Source organism: Ixodes scapularis, unplaced genomic scaffold (assembly GCF_016920785.2).
Source record: "Ixodes scapularis isolate PalLabHiFi unplaced genomic scaffold, ASM1692078v2 PGA_scaffold2__306_contigs__length_199485367, whole genome shotgun sequence".
NCBI classification, from domain to species: Eukaryota; Metazoa; Arthropoda; class Arachnida; order Ixodida; family Ixodidae; genus Ixodes; species Ixodes scapularis.
The window spans coordinates 93,050,202-93,072,823 of NW_024609857.1; the positions used below are offsets into that span (position 1 = coordinate 93,050,202).

Below are 22,622 nucleotides of genomic sequence, written 5' to 3' on the forward strand. Positions count from 1 at the left end.
CCAACTGCCGCTATGCATTCAATTTTCCGTCTACCTATCGTGTTTTAGAGAGCCTTGATTTGAAAGAGGGAGTAAGCGAAACAAACCACGGAGACGGCTCCAGCTCAGATTGGTCGTAAGTGCGCATGTGTTGTGCTGTCGCGTGAAAAAAGGCGAGCAAACAGAAGGCTGCCTGATCCCGATCGACGCTTTCGTCTTTTCGTCACCTTCTCGCAGTCGCAGTTCGTAATTCAAACGCGGCTATCGAACGGTTGGAAAACCTCTCAAATCTAGGCACACTATTTTTCCGTTCCGTTTCGTTCCGAATCAGAATTTGCGGCTTGCGGTTTCATCGGCGTGGTTGACGTGGTTTTCTTTCTGTGCCGCACTCACAACAATCGGCAGTCGCCGATTGTTGTGAGTGCGGCAAGCGTGTTTTACATCGGTGCTTCAATTTGAAACGAGGGGCTTTACTCGTGAAAAGAATTAGGCATGGCGCGGGATTCCGGCCTCCCAACAATTCCTCTCTGGAAGTGGCGCAAACGGGATGTTTCGGTTGTGATTCAAGGGTAGAATGTGGCACGATCGTGAGTAAATCTGCGTGCTATAAAGTTGGTGGCGTTCGTTACTTTTCTTTTTTCTAACCTGTGCGTTAGATTTTTGTGGAATGGTAGGACCAAGAGCTGCTTTTCGCATAGTCTGTCTAACATCACGGCGCTTACATCGGGAGAAAAAAAGGCTTTTTTGTAAGCTCCGCGCCGACCGCGCGTCTTTGGCCGAATATATTGAATATTCGAGTGACCGAATACGTACTAGGAATTTGATTTGAGAATTGAATTATTCGGGAACTTTCTATTCGATTCGAATTCGTATATTCGAGTATTCGCACACCCCTATTTTTTACCTTTGAACAAAAGATTCCTTCGTATGAAATTTGCAGCAAAAAGTGGAACTGTGAAAAATGCATTCAAACATTGAACTCCTTTAGCTTGTTACTGCCTCTAATGTGTTGAAAATTGTTTATATCAAAGTAACTATTTGGTGTATACTTATCAAATTTAATGTCGGGGTGTATAACTAATTTCTAAAACCGAAAACCTCAAAATTAAAAAAAATTAATTTTTGCTTGAAAAAATTTGAAATTTAAAGTTGCTATTGCACCCTCACTACGGCCAGGCACTATTCCCGACTCCAGCGAACTATAGGAGGCGCGCTGGTCAGGCAAAATGGAAAACGAAAAGGAGGTCCTTTTCGTCGTTCAGCACGGAGACCACCATAAATTTCTTGCACTGCAGCGTAAAATCAATGTGATATATGAAAGCAAAAGCAATTTTTCAATGGTAAAAACCTTCTAGAGAGTGCGTAGGAATATCGTGGTGGAAGCATAAAATAAGTTACTGGAAACAATGTTTGTTTCTATGCTGCCTACGAGAACCAAGCCGCGATAGCAGACAACAGTCGAAACGACCCCTCTCCAGAGCTTCTCAACGTTGCCACTACGTGGTGTCGATTTCGCTGGAGTCACCAATACCTTTGTGGTATGCAGATACATAGTCCGCTATAGAGGATGCTGCATATTGATCAAGGGCACTGCCATAATGAAAACATCGTGCTGGCATACTATAACTCGTCATGGCTACTGCCTTTCCCAGTTGGTCTGCGGGGCGACTCAATGCTGTAGAACAGGGGTTCTCAAACTTTATGGTCTCACGGAACCCCAGGAAGCCTCAAATACGGTCGCGGAACCCTCCCCCCTCCCCCCCCCTCCATATTTGCCCACCGAAAAGCAACAGATGCACAATTGTAGACAATTTTGTTTGTGTTGCTTCCCATATATCCCCACCATATCAATTGCAATGTCAGTACAAAGTGAGATGAAGGCGCTTTGCATGGTCCTGCTGCGCAGCCAGCGGTATGGGGGGTGGGGGGAGGAGAGGGGGGTTGCAATATGGGTGTTCTTGGAACCCATGAGACCAGCTCGTGGAACCCCTGTGTTCCGCGGAACCCAGTTTGAGAACCCCTGCAGTGTAGAAGTTTACCTGGTGCATTTTTAACTTGTATTCAACTGCTGTAAAACACTTCATTTTCGCGGCTCCTATTTTTCGTGAATCGGTCACGGAGGACATAATCACGGTCATAAAATTTTACGAATTCTAGATGCCTACATTGAAATTCGCAAAAAATAAGGGCTCATGAACATTAAGGGTTTTACGGTATTGGCAAGGAAATAAAACTATGGGGGTGCGCTTTGTCCGGTTTATTTTCAACAGAACTCGGTGTTTACTCAACGCAAGGCCTGTGGACTGGATACGTTCCACCATCTGCGCCGACTGAGCATGGGCGAAAAAAGATTGGCGCTTTTCTTGCGTTTCTGGCATAGCTGAACGCCACGGCAGAAACGCAAGACCAATTCATGTTGTTCCCCGAGGCGTAGTTTGCCACTTTGCCGCCAAGGACGCAACAGTTGTATCTCTAATAGCGCATGCTCCGTTACTAGTGGCCAGCTGTAGGATGGCCGAGGCGCCCACCTCTGGCGGTGCTCCTCCTCCTCCCTCCTCTGCCGCTCCTCCTCCTCCTTCCTCTTGCGTGCCAGCTCCATCTCCTGCTGCACCCTGCGCATGCGCGCCTGCTCCTCGGCCACCTTCTGCAGCTGGATGCGCTGGTTCAGGGCGTTCATCAGCTCTGTGGCCGCCAGGATCAGGGTGTTGTGCTCCTTCTCCATCTCTGGGTTCTTCAGGGCCCCGTCCTGCGACGAAGAGAGAAGAGACATCATGAGCTACCTTTTTTTTGGTTGTTTGCAATGTCACGGCCGTGCAAAGAAGTGCGACTTGTATAACAACTTTTCCACGAAAACGGCTCAATATACGGATGTGCGACTTATACAAGGGTGCAAATTATAGTCCGGAAAATACAGTATTAGAAGCTATTGTGCAAAGCATGCAACAGTAGGCATAGCCGACTGCAACAAACAGTGACAATTAAATGTCTAAGACTCACCTTGATGCGCTTCATGGCGGTGTTAATCCTGCCTTCCAGGGCTTGAATTTCCACCTTGCTCTGCTGCCCGTCTTTTTTCAGCTGCGAGGCCAGGTTGGACATCTGCTGCACTTGCTTCAGGAGTGCCCTCAGCTTCATCATGCACCGGTATCTGTTGCAGATAAAACAAAGGACACCAGAACATCTTGAATGTAGACAAAAGGCAAATCAGTGTCTTGTCAAACACATATTACCAAAATAGGTAGAGTTGTGTACAAAGAGAGGCATATGTATAACAGCGGCAGAATATAAACGGATAAAAGGAATAAAAAAAGAAGAAATGGCCGCAGAAACCACTACTGTTGGTTGTCTATGAATTGTGATAGCATTCGTCATGAGACTCATGAAACAGCACAAAGCTGATCTAGTTAACAATGGTTACCCAAAGCGGTTCATTAACGACATCTACAAACGCCTACGCCACCCCCCTTTGACTCTGACCTCGAGACCGTCTAATCGGATCTGTCTCCCTTATGTGAAGAATGTGAGTGAGACCGTCGGACGCGTCCTTCGGAAACACGGCATCGCCGTCTCCCACAAGCCCGTGTCTACCATCCGTCGGCGGCTTCCTCTCCCCAAAGACAGACCAGGAAGGGAAAGGGCTCAAGGCCTCGTGTACCGCGTGCCGTGCGCGGATTGCCCGGTCGCTTATGTGGGGGAAACGAAAAACTTTCTGGATCGTATTCGACGACACAAATACGACGTAAGAAAGAAAGATATTGAGGCCAGCGCCCTGGCAGAGCACGAGCAAAAAACTGGGCACTCTTTCTCCCTCGACGAGACCCAGATCGTGGCCACCGAGGGACATTGGAGGAAACGCCTTCATCTAGAGTCCTGGTTTATCCAAACAACGAGTAAGAACGTGAACCGGTCCAAGGGCACTCTCCCGAGCGCGTACGTGTCTGGACTTCGCGCCCTCTGGGGTAAGCCTTAGCAAGGTCAAACGCCCGGGCAACCTTTCACACCGCGCCCCCTCCCCCGTGCCATCTGGGTTAAGCCTCAGCAAGGCCAACCACCTGGGCAACCTTCCCCACCGCGCCCCCACCTACAGTCACCCGTGACCAAGGGACCGAGCGGGTCCCGAAACGTCGGGTTTATGTGTTTTTTAAATAAAACTTTGGTTAGAGTCCGCAAAAACTTTGTCGATTTCTCCCTAACCAGACAGACCTCTGTCGAAAATGTTTACGTTTAAATCTCACTGTGAATATCACAATGCAAATTTTGAAAACCCTATTTTATGAGTTCAATTTTTTTGCGAAATTTAGCGGGGAAACTGAATTGGTGCATAGGTCACGTGGCGTCAATTAGGAGGCCAGAAAGGTCCACGAAATCGGAGGAAGGGGAAGGGGTAGCTAAAAAATGCTACCTCCTTAAAACTAAAACAAAGCTTATTTGAAGAAACGGGTTCCCTAATTCCAAAAAATAAACAAGGTATGAGCATACCTATCAAGCCTCCCAATGAAAATATATTGCCTACCTGGGCCTGTACTTCTTTTTCACCAGGTGCATCTTCACCGTTTTCTGGATGACCACGAGGTTTTCACGACGGTAGGTTATCTTATTTCTCACTGCAAGGACAAAAAGCACCGGAAATATTTCGAACCAACTAGAGAGCAAATAAGCCGTTTTATGCAAAACAAATTATACACCGACCACAGTGTAAGATATATACACCGTAAAATACTAATCATCTCCCCATTCCAAAATAAGTGCCTACCCCTCTATTTTGTAACCGCTCCAAAAATTTGGAGATAATTAACATATTTACTTGAGTAATAGGCGCACTATTTATGAAGAAAACCTGAGGGTTCGCTTTTCCACGGAGCACGCAAATTGCCAATCACTGCGATCGACAGCATGATTCCAGCTGTTTACAGGACAGAGATAACGTCTTCGTGCAAAGATACCACCTGAGAAGATTGCATTTGTATGGAAAATCGTCTTTTTGATCTGGTTATTCGCTGTGTTATTTATGTGGAACGCAATGATTGGCTGTATATCTGTTGTGTGGAAAAGTAGACGCAAGGGCCTTGTTCATAAATAGTGTGGCTGTTGCTTGAGTAAATAGGGTATGTTAAACTGAATATCTCCGAAAGTTAAAAAAAAGGTAACTGGATATTTTTTTAAATTTAGAGACAATCATGTATAACTGGGGGATGGGCACGTTGGCCTAAGAGGGCCCCAGTTTTACACAATTTCAATTACCGACCGGTTTTTCAGATACCGATAATTCGGACTCGTTCGATATATCGGACCTAAAAGAGGAACCGTGACCTACCCGATAGAAATGGTGCATACAGTCTAAGCTCGTTATAACAGGCCTTGATTTTGACCAAGATTTCGGTCTGCTATAGAAGGAGTATGTTGTATGCAGATATGAAGTTGAGTCAATGGTGCATAGAGGAAAACCAACCGAACCTCACAAATCTGTATGTTATATCCAAATATCTGTTGTAACCAGGTCTGTTACAGTGTTGCGGAATGGGCACCCCCATTCCTTTCCAATTCCATTCCGGGGAATTAGAGTTTTCGATAATTCCATTCCTTTCAACTCCTAGGAATGGGGACACTGGACCCATTCCCACTTCTGGAATGGCTGAATCGTTCCATTCCATTCCTCCAATTCCTAAACGTTAAAAGTGTCACTTGACAGCTCTATTACGTTGCAGGGTTGGGCAGAAATATTCAGAAATGTATTTGGAAATACAAATACTGGGATAGATGAAAATAGTTGCTAAGGTACTGATACTCAAGTTTCAAATATATCTATAAAAATGTATCGTGATATATATCGGAAATACATTTTAAAAAGAGGCAAAAAGTCTTTGGATATACAAATACAAGAATACATTTTAGGGAGGGCAGAAATATAAATGCTGATAATACATTTTTCAAATTTGACGCCAACTGAGATGAGGCTTTAAGTTTGAAGTGGAAGTTGTTTTTTTTTTTTTTTGGTCCCGAAATTACTTTTCCGCAGGCTTGGCACTTCGCCTTGAAGGTAGTGGTTCCGGGCGAAGAGTCCTCAATGGGTAACGTTCCATCAAGGATTGACCGCGGTCCCTTCCCTGGCATCCTGTCCGACTGACCTGTGATGCGAAAAGACTTCGACCTTATGGCGCACCGTGAATTCACGAGGGCGCCCATCAAACCATTCGGCCAATCTTGGCCGCGACACGATCACATGGTCGTGTTGCCGCGGGGTCAATCGGGATCTCGAATTCGGCTCCCGACGCGCCGCTTTCTCTCCTAGCCACTGGAGGGCGCTGCAGGCGCCCCCGTGGCAGGCGAGGAGAAACCTCCTCGCCCATCGATAGATATATACTCGGTGGGGCAGGGGGCGAGAGGCCTCTAAGAACTCCGGACGAGACCGAGACGCAGGCAGGCAAGTGGGTGGCGACCGGATCTAGGATATCGCGGGACGCGAGGCCTAAGGGCCTCCTTTGTGTTTAGCTTTAGCCTGAACGTGCATTTGTAAATAATTGTGTAATGTAGCTTGTATTTGTAGTTTAGATTGAGTGTTTTGTAGTGTTGTATTTTATTGTACGAATAAACGGGGAGCGGAATCCCGCTCCCGTGAAAGAACCAGGCTGGACTCGGTTTGTTGACGGACCACGTGGGAAATGGCGAATCGGCGGCGGTACGCGATTTCCTACAACCTCTAAAATAAATTCCATCAAAACATCACCACTCCCCTGTCCAATAAGGGCGCCCCTGTCAGCACTGATCACATGACGTCACGGTGGGATGAACTAGTATTCTTGAATCCGTAGGTGTTGCCTTGAACATGAAACTCTACCCACTCTGCTGTATGAAAGGACAATACATACTTCCGTTGTAACTGACCTCGTTGAAAACCGTGCAGGCAGTTGCATTTGGAATTTTCGAGAAAAGTGGACCACCTGAAGCAACCTGAAGCACATGTATCATCTTCCGTTACGGTTGAAAAATCGATACGGTGGCATCCCTGTTGTGACGGTCCTTCCTGCCGACTCTCCACCTCCAACGCATGAATGGCAGTCTTCAAATTTCGCCTAGCATCATTCAAACAGAGACCTCGTGGATTGCGACCTGAGATGGCCGGCACAGGTGCGAGCTCTTCGAGAAACAGCGCGCTAGAGACGAGTCGAAAGTGTACGAAGTCTGGGTTCGCACAGCGAGGCCACGTCTGGCCTCCTTTCTGGGTATCGGATCACCACAGCAGCAGGTCACGTTCACGTCGACTGATCACGTACCAGCCGTGCAATATTACAGGCGCAGACGCATTCGGGTATGTGTTAAATTTCACTGGTGAAAGGCGCCACCGCCGCCCCCCCCCCCCCCCCCCCCCCCCCCCTCCGCTGCTCCTTCTGTTCTTTGCTTTGACGCTTGTTTTTTGTATTGCATTTTTTTCTTTTGCGCATAAGTCTGCTAGGGCCTTACGCGGGTTTGCAGTTTCCCGCTCATTTTGTTTCTGAACAACCGACTCTCTGACTGGCTCGGTATAGCTGAACGTAAAAAATAAATAAATAAATAAAATATAAAGAACCTGGCCCATTCCATTCCCATTCCATTCCGGGCGAAAGGCATCTAATTCCATTCCCATTCCATTCCCCTCAACGCTGCCGCCATTCCATTCCCATTCCATTCCGGGGTCGCAAAAATGCGGAATGATTCCGGAATCATTCCAACTCCGGAGTGGCAACTCCGCAACACTGGTCTGTTATAATGAGCTTAGACTCTATTCACAAACAATGTTTCGGACAGCTTGAACTCCAAAAGTTAGAATTTTCGGAGAAAATTGTCACGAGTGATCAGCGGGCAACACCACCGAGAAGCGGCCATTTTGAATTCTATGTTGGCTAAACATGGATTGGCTTGGTTTGGCAGCGCTACTTGAGTACTGCTAAGTCCTACTGCTAGGTGACGCTGCACGGCTTTTTATTCTCTAGCTGTGCGCCATTATCATCATCATTGTTGTTACCATTTTGCTTTGTTCATGCGCCATCGCAATCGTGGACTTGCACCTCTCATCTCGTCTTAGTGAACAGTGTTTTCAGACAGTGCTGGTGTGGTCATCATTGCCCCATCTGTTCTTCTGCCGCCGCGGTGTGCAGCTAAGCAGTGCAGAAAGTACTAGATCATAACGCTAGAGAAGAAGGCAGTGATTCTCACGCTAATAGGAAGTTGCCGAACGCGAACGGAGGCGTAACCTGAAGCAAGGCGCGCAGGCGTAACCTGTAGCAAGGCGCTATTTACGGCTTTTTTACATAAAGTGCCGTTTACACGTAATAAAGGCAAGTTTTTAGTCTTCTGATTTTTCAGACCTCTATTATTTGAACGATTTTTTTGGTCCCTGCTAAATGTGAAAAATATTTCAAAATTTTGAGTGGGCGCTGGCTTGGGATTTTACGGTAGGTGAGGACACACAGCATGGCAAACGTTGCAATACGGTCGACCAGATAAAGTCCTTTTAGCTGCGCGCCCGAGTGGCCTTAGCCGACAGTGTCCCCACTGTCCGAACGTCGCAACTGAGAAAAAAGAAAGAAACAACTAAACCAAATAAATGTCTCATTCTGAGCACGAATTGTTTCCGCTCGGAGGCAGAGTGTCTGCTCTGACCTTGACAGATGCCGACTTGGACACCGTGCTAGAGATCTCTCCGCTTCAATGCATTTACAAAACTGTTATTGCCGTTGTTGAGGCACGAAACGGGGGTCAATGACGAAACAGTGTCGAAGCAACACGCGTAGTGCAAGTGCCAAGTTGTATGTGACGTGGCGCACCCAGAAAATGACTTTAAAAAAAGCACGCCTCCCACAAAGAAGCATGGGAAACCGGGCCCGCGACAAGCTGCCATTAGCAGGACATCGAGGAGCCACCTCATGTCACTGATTGCTACCAAGGTAAGGAAGACTTTATCTGGCAGCTGCGATGCGTGCGGTGTCCACACCTATATTTATCTTACGTCGTGATATCAACTCAACTCCCGACGTCATGCCGCTGCGGTGGCGCTGCCGTCGGCACTGCGCATGCGCAAATGCTTCACCTCACGTGAAACTGGTTCTTGTGCCCGCGCGCAGTGCTCACACCTGGTGTTGGCAAACTCAAGATTGTTTGTAAACAGCATGCTGGTGTGTGCTATGGCCAGAACTCTAAAACAAAACTTGAAAGAACATGCCAGTTGTAAGAGATACGAGGCTATACTGCTTTTCTGGGGATGCACAATGACCTGGTCTGGCCAGTACTGATGAATGCTAACGGGGGAGCAGAATGCTCAATTCAAAGGAAGCTTTTTTGCATTATCTAACGCCAACCAGCGGGTATGCTGCTGCAAAGGCGGCAACTGTCTAGTTAGTCTTCAAAACGGCACGTTGAACAATCTCCATGGCCATTACCACGAAACACTAGCACTCAACATTGCACACAAAAAAGAGCCTTACAACAAAGCTAAAATTTAGGGATGGGCGAATATTCGGTTATTAGGAATAGCCAATCGAATTCTGTTCTATTTGACATTCGCTTCAAATCGAATTTAAGTATTCGACAATATCGAATTATTCGACAATATAGAAGTATTTGATTTTTCTAAATACAGTCAAAACCGACTATATCGAACCCGTTTAGATTGAATCATTCCTTATATCAAACAATTTTTGTGCACAGTAATGTTACAGTGATAATATATATACAAAAACTATGGTTGCATCGAACAAAAATTGCAGCCGCTACCAATACATCGAACTGCCGTTTTGCTCTGCAAGCTGGCTTTCCCCCAATGCGGGCATTCGCATTGGGGGAAGCCAGCTTGCAAAGCACGCTGGATTCTTTTTTTTTTTTTTTCCGGGCGGCCGTGTTGGTTGCTTGGAAGAAAAGAAAATATATCTTTTGCGGAGAGAGCGGAGAGAGGGTGCTTTGTGCTCCCTCTCCCCGCTCCGTCCGCAAAAGAGGATACTAGGGAGTTGTAGTAGACCGTCTCCGCAGACCGTTAAGTACCCGGATAGGGCTCCGTAATCCGCCACAAGACCTTGAACTATGCAGACAACGCTGGTGGCACGCATGCGCAGCTGCGGCGTTTTCTTGACGGATATCGTAGCGGAGGAGAAAAACGGTCTACTACAATTCCATATTTTTTTCTCAAATTGTTGCAACCGCCCCCCCCCAAAAAAAAAAGCTTGCTTTGTTGGTTCTTCTTAACGCAGCCACCTGTTTTAGGGGAAAGCCAACCTGCAGAGCAAAACGGCGCTCTGCAGGAGAAGGTGCTCCCGTTGGACGTGCTCTGTGCTCTCGGTATAGTTCGGCGCTAATATAGAAGGCAGCAGCCTCAGCATTTTGGAGTCCGTCGATAGTTTTGAAAAATATTCTTATTGCGAATGCAATGAAGAAAAAGCAGCAGAAGATGCAAGACTACTTCATTGTGTAATACTTCAGCAGAAAGTGGATTTTTGAGAGCCAAATTCATTAAAACTTTTATATTGAATTACCCGCTATATCGAACTGGAAGACGTTTTTTTGCGAGTTCGATATAAACGGGTTTTACTTACTCCGGCTTGGATTTACGGCCAGGTGGCACAAGCTTCCGACCGTTTTGACCCTTTCGTGCTACCGAACTCAATACACTTGAAATTGACAATTACGGTATATCCAATACCAAATAAGGGCAAATATAAAACTATAGTTTAAACATATCTTGTAGTATTTTTTATTCGACCAAAATCACTATTCGCTTCGAATTCGATTCGGACCCAAAATCCTCTATTCACCCATGCCTACTAAAATTATATTGCGACTTGGCTTCTATACTTCACCTTATAATAATAGACCACGAAGGATGCAACAAGTAACTGAAGTCAATCCTGTGAGAGAGTGATGCAACCCACGAAAGGGACGCAGTGACACGTGGAGCTCACGCGATTTATTCGCAGCGCTGGGTTTGCAGCAATGACTCCCAGGTTTCACTGTGGCCCATCATAAGGTGAAACGTAGTATAGCAGTCACAAAGTCACTTCTGGTTTTTCAAACATCTCAAGAAAAGGACCAAGTGGCTTCCGACAAGAGAGAGAGAGAGGGGTGCCCTCACGTTTGATGACGCACAGTGCGCACCACTGTGCCTTCTTCCAGCGGGAGACGAGCAGCCACTTCTGCACCTTGCGCACCAGCGTTGCCAGGTTCTCGGGGTCAGACTTCATGATCTGGTCAAACTCGGCAAACTTGCCTGGCCGGAAGAACACCTTGGTCAGGCCGAAGCGGAAGTCATTCTCGTTCAGGCCCAGTGCCTTGAACAGAGCCTGCAGAGAAAATGGGAGGGTTCAATAAGCATCAATAACAACATCCGTGAACTCAGCTTGGTTCCCATCATGCATGGATTTCAGTTATTGGTAAGAATAGCGCTTGCTGGTGGCCTATCTATGCTGTCGTGCAAGCTCAGAAATTTAACGCTATACTCTGTTTCGCCTTACGTCTGACCTCAGAGGACGCTGCGAGCCATCTTGGCCAATCCAGCTTTGTGAACGTAGCACGTGATATGCTCACTGCCCGTCACTGCACCCTCTCTATAAGGTCATGTAACACTCATACGGCCTTGGATTGGCTCTGATGGCTCATAGCATATGCTGCAGTTCGTCGTAAGATGAAACAGAGTATAGGAAGTACTCCCTTCACCTTAAATATGAGGCAGTACTGCACAGTGACATGAAACATCTGTACTTTATACCAAAACCAGCAACAGTGCAGCTGTGGTGGGAAAAAAAAATCCAGCTTTGTCCACTTCCACTTTTCGTAAACTTGGGAGCTGCCAAGTTAACTACACTTACGAGCATAAAACCATTCATGTTCAGAAGTGGGAAGTCTGAATATTACTAGAGCTTGTGAGCCTTAGGGGTCACAAATATGTCTACTATGCCTGTAATTAAAGTTTTTAAAACAGTACAAGGACTAAACCACTTCTTTTGCCGTCAGTCGATGGGAGCGGGCACAACATGCCCCGAACTGATGATCACACACGACCGGACAAAGGAAGAGTTCTTCTCACGCTGAAAAAGCTGCCTTGCAACCTGACCTGGGACAGTTATGCCTATGCATGAAATATCTGGTGGACATTGGAGAGCAAAAAACAATAAAAGCAAGAAACAAGGCAAAAACTGATGTGTATGCGCGCAAAAAGCCTGAAATCAGCAGGGATAGGCCTAGCATTCAATCTGGCTATGATTAAGACTGTGGAATACTTAAGGCTGGTTGACACATTTGTGTTTGACCGTGTCTGAGAGTGCTGCGTTTTGCTGGAACTGCCAACGTCGAGAGAACGCACTGGCACATTGGCCCCATAGAACTTTTTCAATCAGCGTATTAATTTTTATAATTTTTTACAGATCATTCTTTAACCATGGGCTCGAAATAATTTTGATTGAGCTATACTCCGTTTCATGATAACTTGGCGAACTGTGGAGGCTACGGCCCCCGCTACCCAATAAGTGTGTCGGAGCGAGGCACATGATAGTACCATGTCACGGGAGCGCTTGTGTCACTGCGCCAAATGCAAGGCCCAGTGGCTGTCGCCTGCTGGCCAAGAATTGTCTGCTGCGAAACCAGCCAATTTCGGATGAACGTCCACCGCCGCAACACTGCCATCCGCTAGAGTAGCAAGCTCTTCAGGCAGAGCTCATGAGACAACCATACGCTCAGTTTACCCACAAACCTGTGGCAGGTGCTAATGCCAGGGCTATGTTTTAAGTGGAGGCGGTTGATTACAGGGCTGCGATTGTTCAAATATTGGTCAAAAGCCACATTGCCACCTGGGGATCTTTTGACGTGCAACCGAAAGCTCGGTTACACGGCGCCTTTTCTGCAATAAGCCTCCGTCATATTGCGGGCACCTCGGTCGGGATTCGAACCCGCCACTTGGGGATCCGTAGGCTGGCGCTCTCGCCTCGGAGCCACCGAGGCGGCTTAATAGAGATGCAATCGCTTGGATTCAATTGCTGTTAAAAAAAAGCCTAGAACTCCTTTTTGCCGCAAACGGCGTCGTTGCTGTGGCGGTAAAGAGGCCTCGACCATAGAGTGTTGTCACATGACTTGCTCCGATGCCCTTATTGGGTCGCAGGGGCTGCAGCCTTCATAGTTCGCCAAGTTATCGGGAAGCGGAGTATTTAAGCGATCAATTCTCATAGATAGTGCAAGGATTTGACCTTGCAAGTTCCGCGAAACCTTCAGCCTAGTCACAGGCAATTCCAGGACTACCTCATAATGGTGCAAGTGTCACACCATATTCTCTCTCGTTGCCAGCGGTTACATGAAAACGCAATGCAACCGGGCATAGTCTAACGCAAATGTGTAAACCAGCCTTTAGCAGACTCGTAAACTCCTTCCCCAGACAACACCACCCCCCACCATCCAGAAAGAGGCAGAGTCCCCACCTTGCAGAAGAGCCTGGGGTCCAGCCGTGCCAGCTCGGGGGGCAGGTACTGCTTGTACATGTTGTACAGGTCGGAGAAGGGAGCTCTGGATGGGTAACCCTGCTGCATGAGCTCCAGCACAGACGTCATGCCTGCGGACAAAAGAGGAAGAGCAGGCCTCCTATTGGCTTTCAGTTGTGTTTGTTCGTTTATTGGTGATATCTCGAGACAGCTACTCGCAAGAAAATTACAGGAAGGTCCATTGGTGGATCCTTTGACAATGCGTTAGTATGACCCTTGGAAACGCCACACACATCCCCCTTTGGGAAACGCCAACACTAACCCCTTCACTTTTTAGAGCGCAGTTCTTAGGCACCCGTTTCCGCTCCGGCTTGAGCGGCATCGCCGTCGGCGTAACCGTGCGTTGCATTATGGGACAAACGTCACGAAGGTCACTCGTGAAGGTCGCAACGAAGATCCCAACCTGCACAAGTGACGTCATGAGGGGGAGGAGGAGGGGAGAAGAAAGGGAGGAGGAGCAGGGAGGAGAGGGTACAAAGGAGGAGAATATACCCTCCCCTCCTCCTCCTCAAGAGTTGCGCTCTAATTCAGCATTACAGGGAATATTAAACGTCTCATTTTTTCTTTTGGCTTTCTCTTGCTTTCTCTATTTTTTTTTGCCCTGCTTCTTTTTCACCTTGTTACGGGGTCAGTGTTAGCATTTCTCAAAGAAAGACGTGCGTGGCATTTCCCAAGGATCATGCCAACGGAGTCCCCAAAAATCCACCAATGGGTCTTTGCGTAATTTTTTCACCCCTTTTTTGTACTCTGCCTGTCGGAGTACTTCGACGCCCATGGATACGGTCATCCATATCACTCGTGCAAAAAAACTATGTCCATACCATTTGTTTAACTACAGACACACATCACAGCCCACGCACTGCTACTACGAAAACCCTGAGCAAAGAGCAACCGGCGACAGCAGAGCACCCGCATTCCACCGCGCTGCGACACAACACCTCATAGATAACAAAGCTGTTGTGCTGAATGAAATGGTGTCATCAGAGAAGGCCAGCACTGGGCACAGACTGGACACTATGATTGCATCAATGTTCGGCTCAAACTTTACTCGAAGCCGAGCACTGACCCACCACTGACCCAGCACTCGTTTCAAATCTGTGCCCAGTGTTAGATTTTTCTGATTAAGCCATGTCATTCAGCACTACGGCTTTGTTATCTAGGAAATTGCATGGCGCGTCCTCCTTTCTGGTTCCGTGCCAGCTGCGCGTGACTGACGAAAACGAAAGGGCTCGTTTTGACGAAAACCCGGCAGTGTCTGTCAGTTTGTCAGTGCTGGGGAGAGAGGGAGAGGTTGACGCGTGCTCACGTCAGCGCTTCGGACGTATAGAGCGCCGCAAGCAACAAAGACACCGCTGGGTTTTCGTCAAAACGAGCGTTCTAATGCTAACGTATTAAAAAGCACATTAAACATTCTCTAACACCATACAGGGTGTTCTTAAAGCGGTAGCTTTATAGGGCCAACCAACCTCAGGAGCTAAGTAAGCATGAAATGTGTAGGTCGGTCGGTTTGTAACTGTTAAATTATTTCGGAAAAAATTGAAAACCGGTACCAGGGATCGGACCCCGGTCACCGGCGTGGAAGCCAAGTGCACTGCTGACTGAGCTACAGACCCAAGACGCGGGAATGGGGGAAGAAGCAGGTGGTGAGAGAAAGCACGCAGAACGGAGGGGAGTGAAAAAGGCAAGTAGAGGAGCAAAAATAGGTGATGTAGAAAGAGCGCACGAAACAAAGAGTGCAAAGGGCAGGAAAGCGTGCTTCCCCTCTCTTGGTGACCCAGAGAATTTAGCACAAAGGCTTTGTATCTGGGTGTTACTAAAAGGAAGCGCGACCAGTGTCACAAAGAGACAATGGTGTGACGTAATCTGTTTCCACACAAAAGCCCACCCTAGGCACCACTTGAACTAAGAGCACCACCCACCCCAGGCACTGGAAGACTAAAAGGCGATTCACACACTTGCGTTGAGTCGGACCGAGTGCGAGGGTTGCTATGGCAACGGCTGCATCGGCTCCAACGCAGCTGTTGTCATAGCAACCTTCGCACTCGCTCGAATTCAACGCAAGTGTTTGAACCAGCCTTAAAGGGATACTACAACGAAATTTCGGCGCATATTTTTTGGTTTAAACATGTTCAAAGGAGCAGTATCACATCTAACACACCAATATCTTGTTAAAAAAGTCACGAAAAGGAATTTTAAAACAAATTAAACGATTAGCAAAGAGCACCTGGTGGATGTCGCTAACGCCTCGTTTGTAATGCCCGTCTAGGAACCTTGACAGGTAGTGACGGTAACTGTCTCGCCTCCGGCCACGACAAAAGAAAAGAGGAAGGAGGAACTCCACTCTTCCTGAGAATCCCTTTTGTGTAACCCAGAAGTCGCTATTGTCCCCCTACAGGACTATATATAGAGGATTAACCTGTCACTCGAAATTCGTACAAAAGCAGCCGCTTCGGTGGCTGGAACGACTACGACATCCTCTCGACGTCAGCCTCGCCGTAGCTTTGCTCGTCCCGATACGAACTACGTCACGATTGCGTTGGATGCAACGTGCTCTTTGCTGGCTGCTCCCCGAGCGCTTGCCACAGTGAGCCGTTTAAACAAAAAATATAACCACCAGGCTCAAAATACAAACGTGCGATTGTCATTTACGGATATTGTGGATCATTTCTCAACCTATTTTTGAACATGACGGGTATATTTCAAATTTCGTTGAAGTATCCCTTTAAGGGTCATCCTGCCCTAGGCACCACCCAAACTAAGAGCACAACCCACCTTATAAAGCTACCACATTTCAAGACGTTAGGCTAAATGACCAGACATGCAGCCCTATTTTTTTACAAACTTAACAGATTAAAAAAAAACAAAAAAACTATGAGTTTTAGTAAAGTGCTCTGTGCAGACTTGGGGACGTAATAGTAATAGGGGGCCAACTGTTACAATAAATCACATAATTAACTAAAATTGGTTAATTAAATTCTAATAAGTGAAAATAAACATATGGTTCTAAATAGAAACTTGCCAAGCATCATCAAAAACAATTGAATCAGGAAATTTTAAATATAACTTCGAGCATGTGGGAGGCGTTAAAGTTGCCCCTCGTGCAACAAGCGCAAGGTTAGCGATGAAAAAATGCGGATGATTAGATTATCATTCACGTTGCTGATTTGTTTCTGCGGATTACCATTCGCAAAAGAAAAAGCAATGCACTACTCTGGCTCCACCATTTAGGTAGTCTAGGCGTCTCACCCGAGCACTTGAGCTGCGAGAGGATCTGTCCGCCCTCGAAGAGGTGGTCGACCATCTTGAGGTTGGGCTTGATGCAGCGTACGAAGTGGGTGCCCGTCTGCTGCAGCTTGCCCATCAGGGTCTGCAACTGGCTGCGAAACTTGCTGCCCACGCTGATGAAGGACAGCTTTCCCTTGGCCGCCTGCAGGCGCTCGGGATCCCCAAACAGGGTGCGCAGGAACCTGTTCTTGGTCTCGTGCACCAGGCCTTCCAGGGAGGCGTGCAGGGCGTCGTTATTCTTCTCCACAAACTTGGCCTGGAAAATCAGACACAGCAGAGGCTTCAAGTACTAAGGCAAGCATAGTTACGAGGATTTTTGCATCATATAAAAAAGCTAGGCAATGTAGGACGCTAGAAATGCACTTGGAGGCCATTGCAAGACCAGTGACAAGATGAAAAAGCAGCCCATAAAATTACCCACATTGGAAGGTGAATGTGACTTGTTGCTAAAAGCCTTGGTGAGAAGATGGTGCTTCTCAGTGGTAATGGATGCATTTTCAGCTCAGTGCAGTATTTGCAAGATTTTGTGTTTCGTCAAAGTTTTCGAAACACTCTTGTCCCTGTTGATTGAAGGCGGCTGGCTATGCGGGTCAATTCATGTGTGACTGAAGTATGGAAATGGGATTGCAAAATACTAAGACAGAGAAGTTGGCAGAGAGTTTGTTTAAAAACATCAATGCAGGCTCAACAGCTATTGGTCTCCCCTGCCAATTTAAAGGGGCCCTGCAATCATATTTAAGCGTCTACCTTTTTTGGGGTTTCCATGTCTCTTGGGGTTCGGGCAAGCCAGCGGGCAAGGAAAGAGAGTAACTAAATATCAGTGCGTCATATTTTAATCAAACGACGCGGAAACCTCCTCCACCGACGAGGGCGACCCGCGATACCGAAAGCGCGCAAAATGTGACGTCTTTGGTCCTGGGCTTACTACTGGTCAGAGCCGCTAAAAGCTTCTTTTTAGTCGAAATACAAAATATAAGTAGCGCGAACCGTTTCAATTATTTATAAAAGTAGTTATTGTTCAGTATTTTAGATGAGAAAAGAAACGAATGCAGTTTATAAAGTACCGAAACAAGAAATGACCCGTCGACATACCCGCCACCAAGCAGTGGAAAAGGTGGCGCATACTAGAAAGGAGTAGTGGGATCAGGCGCCGACACGGAAAGGTCCCGGATGTACGCGGCGGCGCTGCGGTCGTTTACGGAATGGAGGATCCGACCGGCTCCGAGCGTTCTGAAGGCCTTCGGCGAGAAGCATTGCCTTGTGGTTTGGCCGTTTCGCAGTATTGCAGTGCGAAGTGGCACCCATTCTGAACTGATCTTTACCCCGTGTTTGCTGTCGTTTGTGGCCAATGAAGTGTCATGCCGAATTAGAGTTTAATCGCGCAGCAAATGCAATGAGAGCCGCTCTGGCCGCCCGCTGCATACAGCCAATCCAGACATGCTTTAGTGGCGCCCTCTCGCGCCGTCGAACAGTCATGAGCGCTCGATGAGCTCACTACGCCTCCTCTAGTTCACAGCCACTCAAGCAACCAAGGATGTCATGAAGGACGTTAATTTTTGCTTGTTTTTGGAATTTTAATTTGCCTATGACATTTAAAATAAAGCGAATTTTGAGAAAAGAAAAGTTTAATTAAGTTACTACGTTCAGTGCGCTCAGGCGGTGCAAATTAAGAAACAGTAAAAAAGTCCTTGCAGGGCCCCTTTAACACTTAAACATCCCACCTTGGCTGGGGAAGAACTAAATAAAATTCTGCAAGCTTGATCATTCTGACAAAGACTGGTAAGCCCACAATGCGCGATAGGCCTTCCAGGGACGAAGAGAAGGCAGTCTAAACGGCACCGCCTACCGAAGATTTCCTTTCATTTCTGACACACGGCGTGACATGGTGCTGCATGACAGGAAAGTCAAAGCTGTTTGCTGGCTAGAGTGGTGACATCCTTTAGGCGGACAAGTGCCGCCTTTTCGGCCGCAGTCACCATTTTTTCTCTCCCAATGTGCTGAACTCGTACCTGAGAGACCAGTGGATCGGCTTATGCCCGTGAAAATGCAGAATTATGAAGTACTCGTTGAGGTTGGGATAAATCATTCCAAGTAGAGGCTTCCTCGACTCGGTAATGTAACTAAGCATCGCAAATGCAGTCACCTGTACAATGTTTTTGTGTTATAATACGCAGCACCGTAAACGAACGCATACCGTTAAATTATTAGAGAATGCCCGCTCCCGAAAGATTGCTCATCCCGTTTTTCTGTCTAAATATCTGCAACATAAAAATTGTGAAACATCGCCCACCCCCGATTCCCATCGGACGTCACGCAATGTCCGACGGGAATCGCATCAACTGCGCAATTAGCTGTACCGGCACGTCTGACGAGCGAGTTTATGGCGGGTTCCCGCATTATTTTTCCACAATCTGCGCGCGCAATATTGGCTCCCGTAACACGCAAGCTGCTCCCACATCTATGTTGCACTGTGAAATGCGAATCTGCTGCATGCGCAATCTGTGGTATCCGCTCCCGTGACATAAAGTTTTTAGCGGATTCCCGCGTTTTTGTGTGCGATATGCGTGCACGATCTCGATTTTATGCGAGTTGGTCCCGCGTGTATATTGCATTGTAAAATACGATTTTGCTGCGTTTGTAATCTGCAGTATTTGTTCCGTAACATACGAGTTCGTAGCGGATTCCTGCCCTATTCTCCGCAATCTGCGCGTGCGATATCGGTTCCCGTGACAGACAGATTTGTAGCGGGTTCCCGCGTGTTTATTGCACCATAAAACTTGCATCTGCTGCATTTGCGATTTCCGGTATTCGTTCCCGCGAAATGCGAGTTCTCGGCTTTCCACAGGTCCTTAGTGCCGTGAAACGCAAATCTGCTGCGTCCGCAACCTGCGGTATCCTTTCCCGTGACACAAGAATTTGTAGCGAATTCCCGCGTGCTTATCGCATCGTGACACGCAAATTTGCGGTGTCCGCGATCTGCGGTATCAGTTCCCGCATCACGTGGTTTGTAACCGGTTTTCGATAAAGTTTTGCTCTTGCGTCCCTAAAGATAGCCCACCCCATGTTTTTAACCATTTATCTCATCATTTTGGTTGGGCATTTTTTCGGAACTTTACGGTAGTTGACCGAAGACGCGACATTACATGTCCGTAAAGTTCCCGCATCATTTTATAAGTGGCAACGCTCAATAACCGAGTAAACAACTCGTAAACGGCTGCATGTAAGAGGGAGGCAAGATGGTGGTTTAGCAAGCAGATGATAGATGTCCTCTCCCTGGGAGGGCTGCCAGCTTAGCAACATTAAGGCATCTAGGAAAAGCTGCAAAGCGTGCGCTCATTCGCACGGCACGTGAATGAGCTTTGTTTTGTGTGGTCCGTTGCACCGACCCCAGGTAGCTGAGTTTCCAAAGCACTTGGCTCATACTCCCAAAGTGGCAAGTTCAAATCCTGCAGGGGGACTGAAGTCTCTTTTTATAGGGTTCCCTATGGGCGTAGCACCTTTCGGTGTCGGTTTTTCGTAACAACCGGCCATTACAACCAAACATTATAGAGCTCCACGAAAATTGACTGATAAATCACATCCTGTGTTACTAAAAAGAAAATCCCCAACGAAGACCATGAAAACAGTGAGCAACACAGGGGCAAGAAACGGAAAAGCCCTGACCGTCTCGTAGCAGACGGCTCCAGCAAAGTGCCGCACAAGGAATCCCTCGTCGTCCCTGATTTCCCTGTGGTCCCTGAGCTTTGACTTGCGGGGGACGGCTAGCCGGAAGTGCTTGGGGTGGGTGCTGTGCAGCACGGACGTGAAGTGGCTGTGGCTGGAGCGCGGCAACTTGCTCTCCTCATCCAGCAGGTCGAAGATGCCTGTCCCTTTACCTTCGAGCAAATCTGGTGCAACGAGGGACGACCATCAATTAGGATATTCGTTTGCTCGTCAATGTTACGTTGTGCAGCGGTGGGCACAGTGGCACAGCTTACCGATGCAGTCTTGGTTGTCGACATACTCTATCTTCTTCACACGAAGACCCTCTTTCTCGTAAAGGGCTTGCTCCTGAAATCGGTCATCATGGCTGTAAGCTGCCCTTTGTAATCATATTGTACTCTCAATTCTGGCTACAACCTTCAAATAAATATTCCTACTATTAACCCTTTCTTTATTCTCGACTTCCAGGTACAATCTAATCATAATCAGTTAGCAATTTGCTACAGCGAGAAAACCTAAAAGCAAGTGAGCACTGCATGCACAACTGGAGTACAGTCAAACCCACTTATAACGAACGTGATAGTTATGCGAAAAATGGTCGTTTAATCAGTAGTTTGTTATATCTGGACTTATAAATGAAGCTGGCATTGGTAGTTTCAGTCTACCAGCTCTTTATTTAAAGAAACTGTTTGCACAATTCTAACGCGCCCCCAATTCTAACGCGCACATAGATTTAGCTTCCAGATAATGAAAAAGTAAATTGCTGCCGATTCTACCGAGCAGATTAAATAATGGGAATTGACCACATACCTCATAGAACAGATTTTATGAAACGCATGGCAACACAAAAATAAGTGCAGTGCACTAGTCCAACGATGGTTCTTCGCTGTCCACAGAGGTAATTAGCAATTGCTTTGGTCTAAAGCGTTGTAATGCCGTGCTTCTTGCACATGTACGAGTGCGCGGCCGTCGCCTCTGGCAGCGTCGTCTTTCAAACAACACTTTGCGAGCTCGTCGGGTGGCTGGGATTGCGAGGCCACGTAGTGCTGCTCTGTTGTTATATTTTTCCGCCAGCGTGATGCCCTTTAGTTTAAATAAAACCTCCTGGGAAAGAAGCGCCGATGGAACACGGACCAAGACTAGAATAACGACACAGGGCGCTTATTTCCTTAACACTCTTGGTCCTTGTTCCTTCGGCGCTTATTTTCCATGATGTACCAACTGGCCCATCTAAGCATTTTAGAGCCTCCTATTGGATTTTCTTTTTTTTCTCCCCATCTTAAAACTACAGACACGAGACCGTAAACGCGAGAGAATGTGCATGATATGTATGCCAAAATGGCAAACATAAACAAACCATCACGATGGCGATGGCGCTAGCCACCTTATACCGAGCATTGAGTTTTTCTTGAGTTTGGGTTTTCGGTTTAGATTGTAACACACATGTAGTTTTGGGCACCTTTGAGTGTTCGTTGTAACAGAATGATGCTTTGAAAAGTGGTCGTTTTATTTGGACCGATTTCGATGGGTAGGGCCTTGAATTCATACATTTCCTGAAACCTGGTTGTTATAACCGATAGGTCGTTATATGTGGGATCGTTATAAGTGGGTTTGACTGTATACGACTAATGAGTAAAATAAAATGCACCCCTTGCAAAGGTAACAAAGGTTCAAATAAAGCTGAAAACACCTACTCACCTCTTTCAAAATTCGTTCATTGAAGAACTGCTGCAACTTCTCATTGCAGTAGTTAATACAGAACTGTTCAAAACTGTTCACTTGGAAATACTCTATAAGAAAAAAGATGAAATGCCATCCTGTAACTTTGTATCCATTTACTCACAATGTGAATATGCAGCTAAAACCATAACAATCTTAACATCTAAAGATTCATTTCCCACTACCACACAATTCGGAAAAAAATCTCAGGCCCAACAAGCTGTATTTAGTTCCAATGCATACCCACAATCACTTACCCAAAGCTTCTACTAAAGTTTGACTTTAGTGCAATACATAACATTTCACATTCTGAAGCTCAACCAGAATGACACAGACACATGTGAGCATACCATTGCCATGTTACAGTCATAATTTAAAAAGTTAATAGTAGGTGCTTACCACAAAGTACCAGGAAAGTGCTCACCCCATTTTCACTGAAAACTAGATTAA

General features: G+C 46.8%; 1 protein-coding gene across 2 annotated transcripts in view; it reads right to left on the reverse strand.

Moving 5' to 3' along the window:
* Positions 1 to 22,622, reverse strand: part of LOC115327800 (unconventional myosin-VI) — a 60,817-nt gene that overhangs the window by 20,123 nt on the left and 18,072 nt on the right. For both annotated transcript variants that reach the window (XM_029988841.4, XM_040504520.2), the window contains exons 12-20: positions 22,152 to 22,243; positions 20,729 to 20,801; positions 20,415 to 20,638; positions 16,713 to 17,007; positions 13,407 to 13,537; positions 11,075 to 11,282; positions 4,493 to 4,583; positions 2,977 to 3,127; positions 2,508 to 2,725 (exon numbers count right to left, since the gene is read on the reverse strand). In XM_029988841.4, the coding sequence (XP_029844701.1) occupies positions 2,508 to 2,725; positions 2,977 to 3,127; positions 4,493 to 4,583; positions 11,075 to 11,282; positions 13,407 to 13,537; positions 16,713 to 17,007; positions 20,415 to 20,638; positions 20,729 to 20,801; positions 22,152 to 22,243 (1,483 nt within the window). The remainder of the gene's footprint in view (positions 1 to 2,507; positions 2,726 to 2,976; positions 3,128 to 4,492; positions 4,584 to 11,074; positions 11,283 to 13,406; positions 13,538 to 16,712; positions 17,008 to 20,414; positions 20,639 to 20,728; positions 20,802 to 22,151; positions 22,244 to 22,622) is intronic.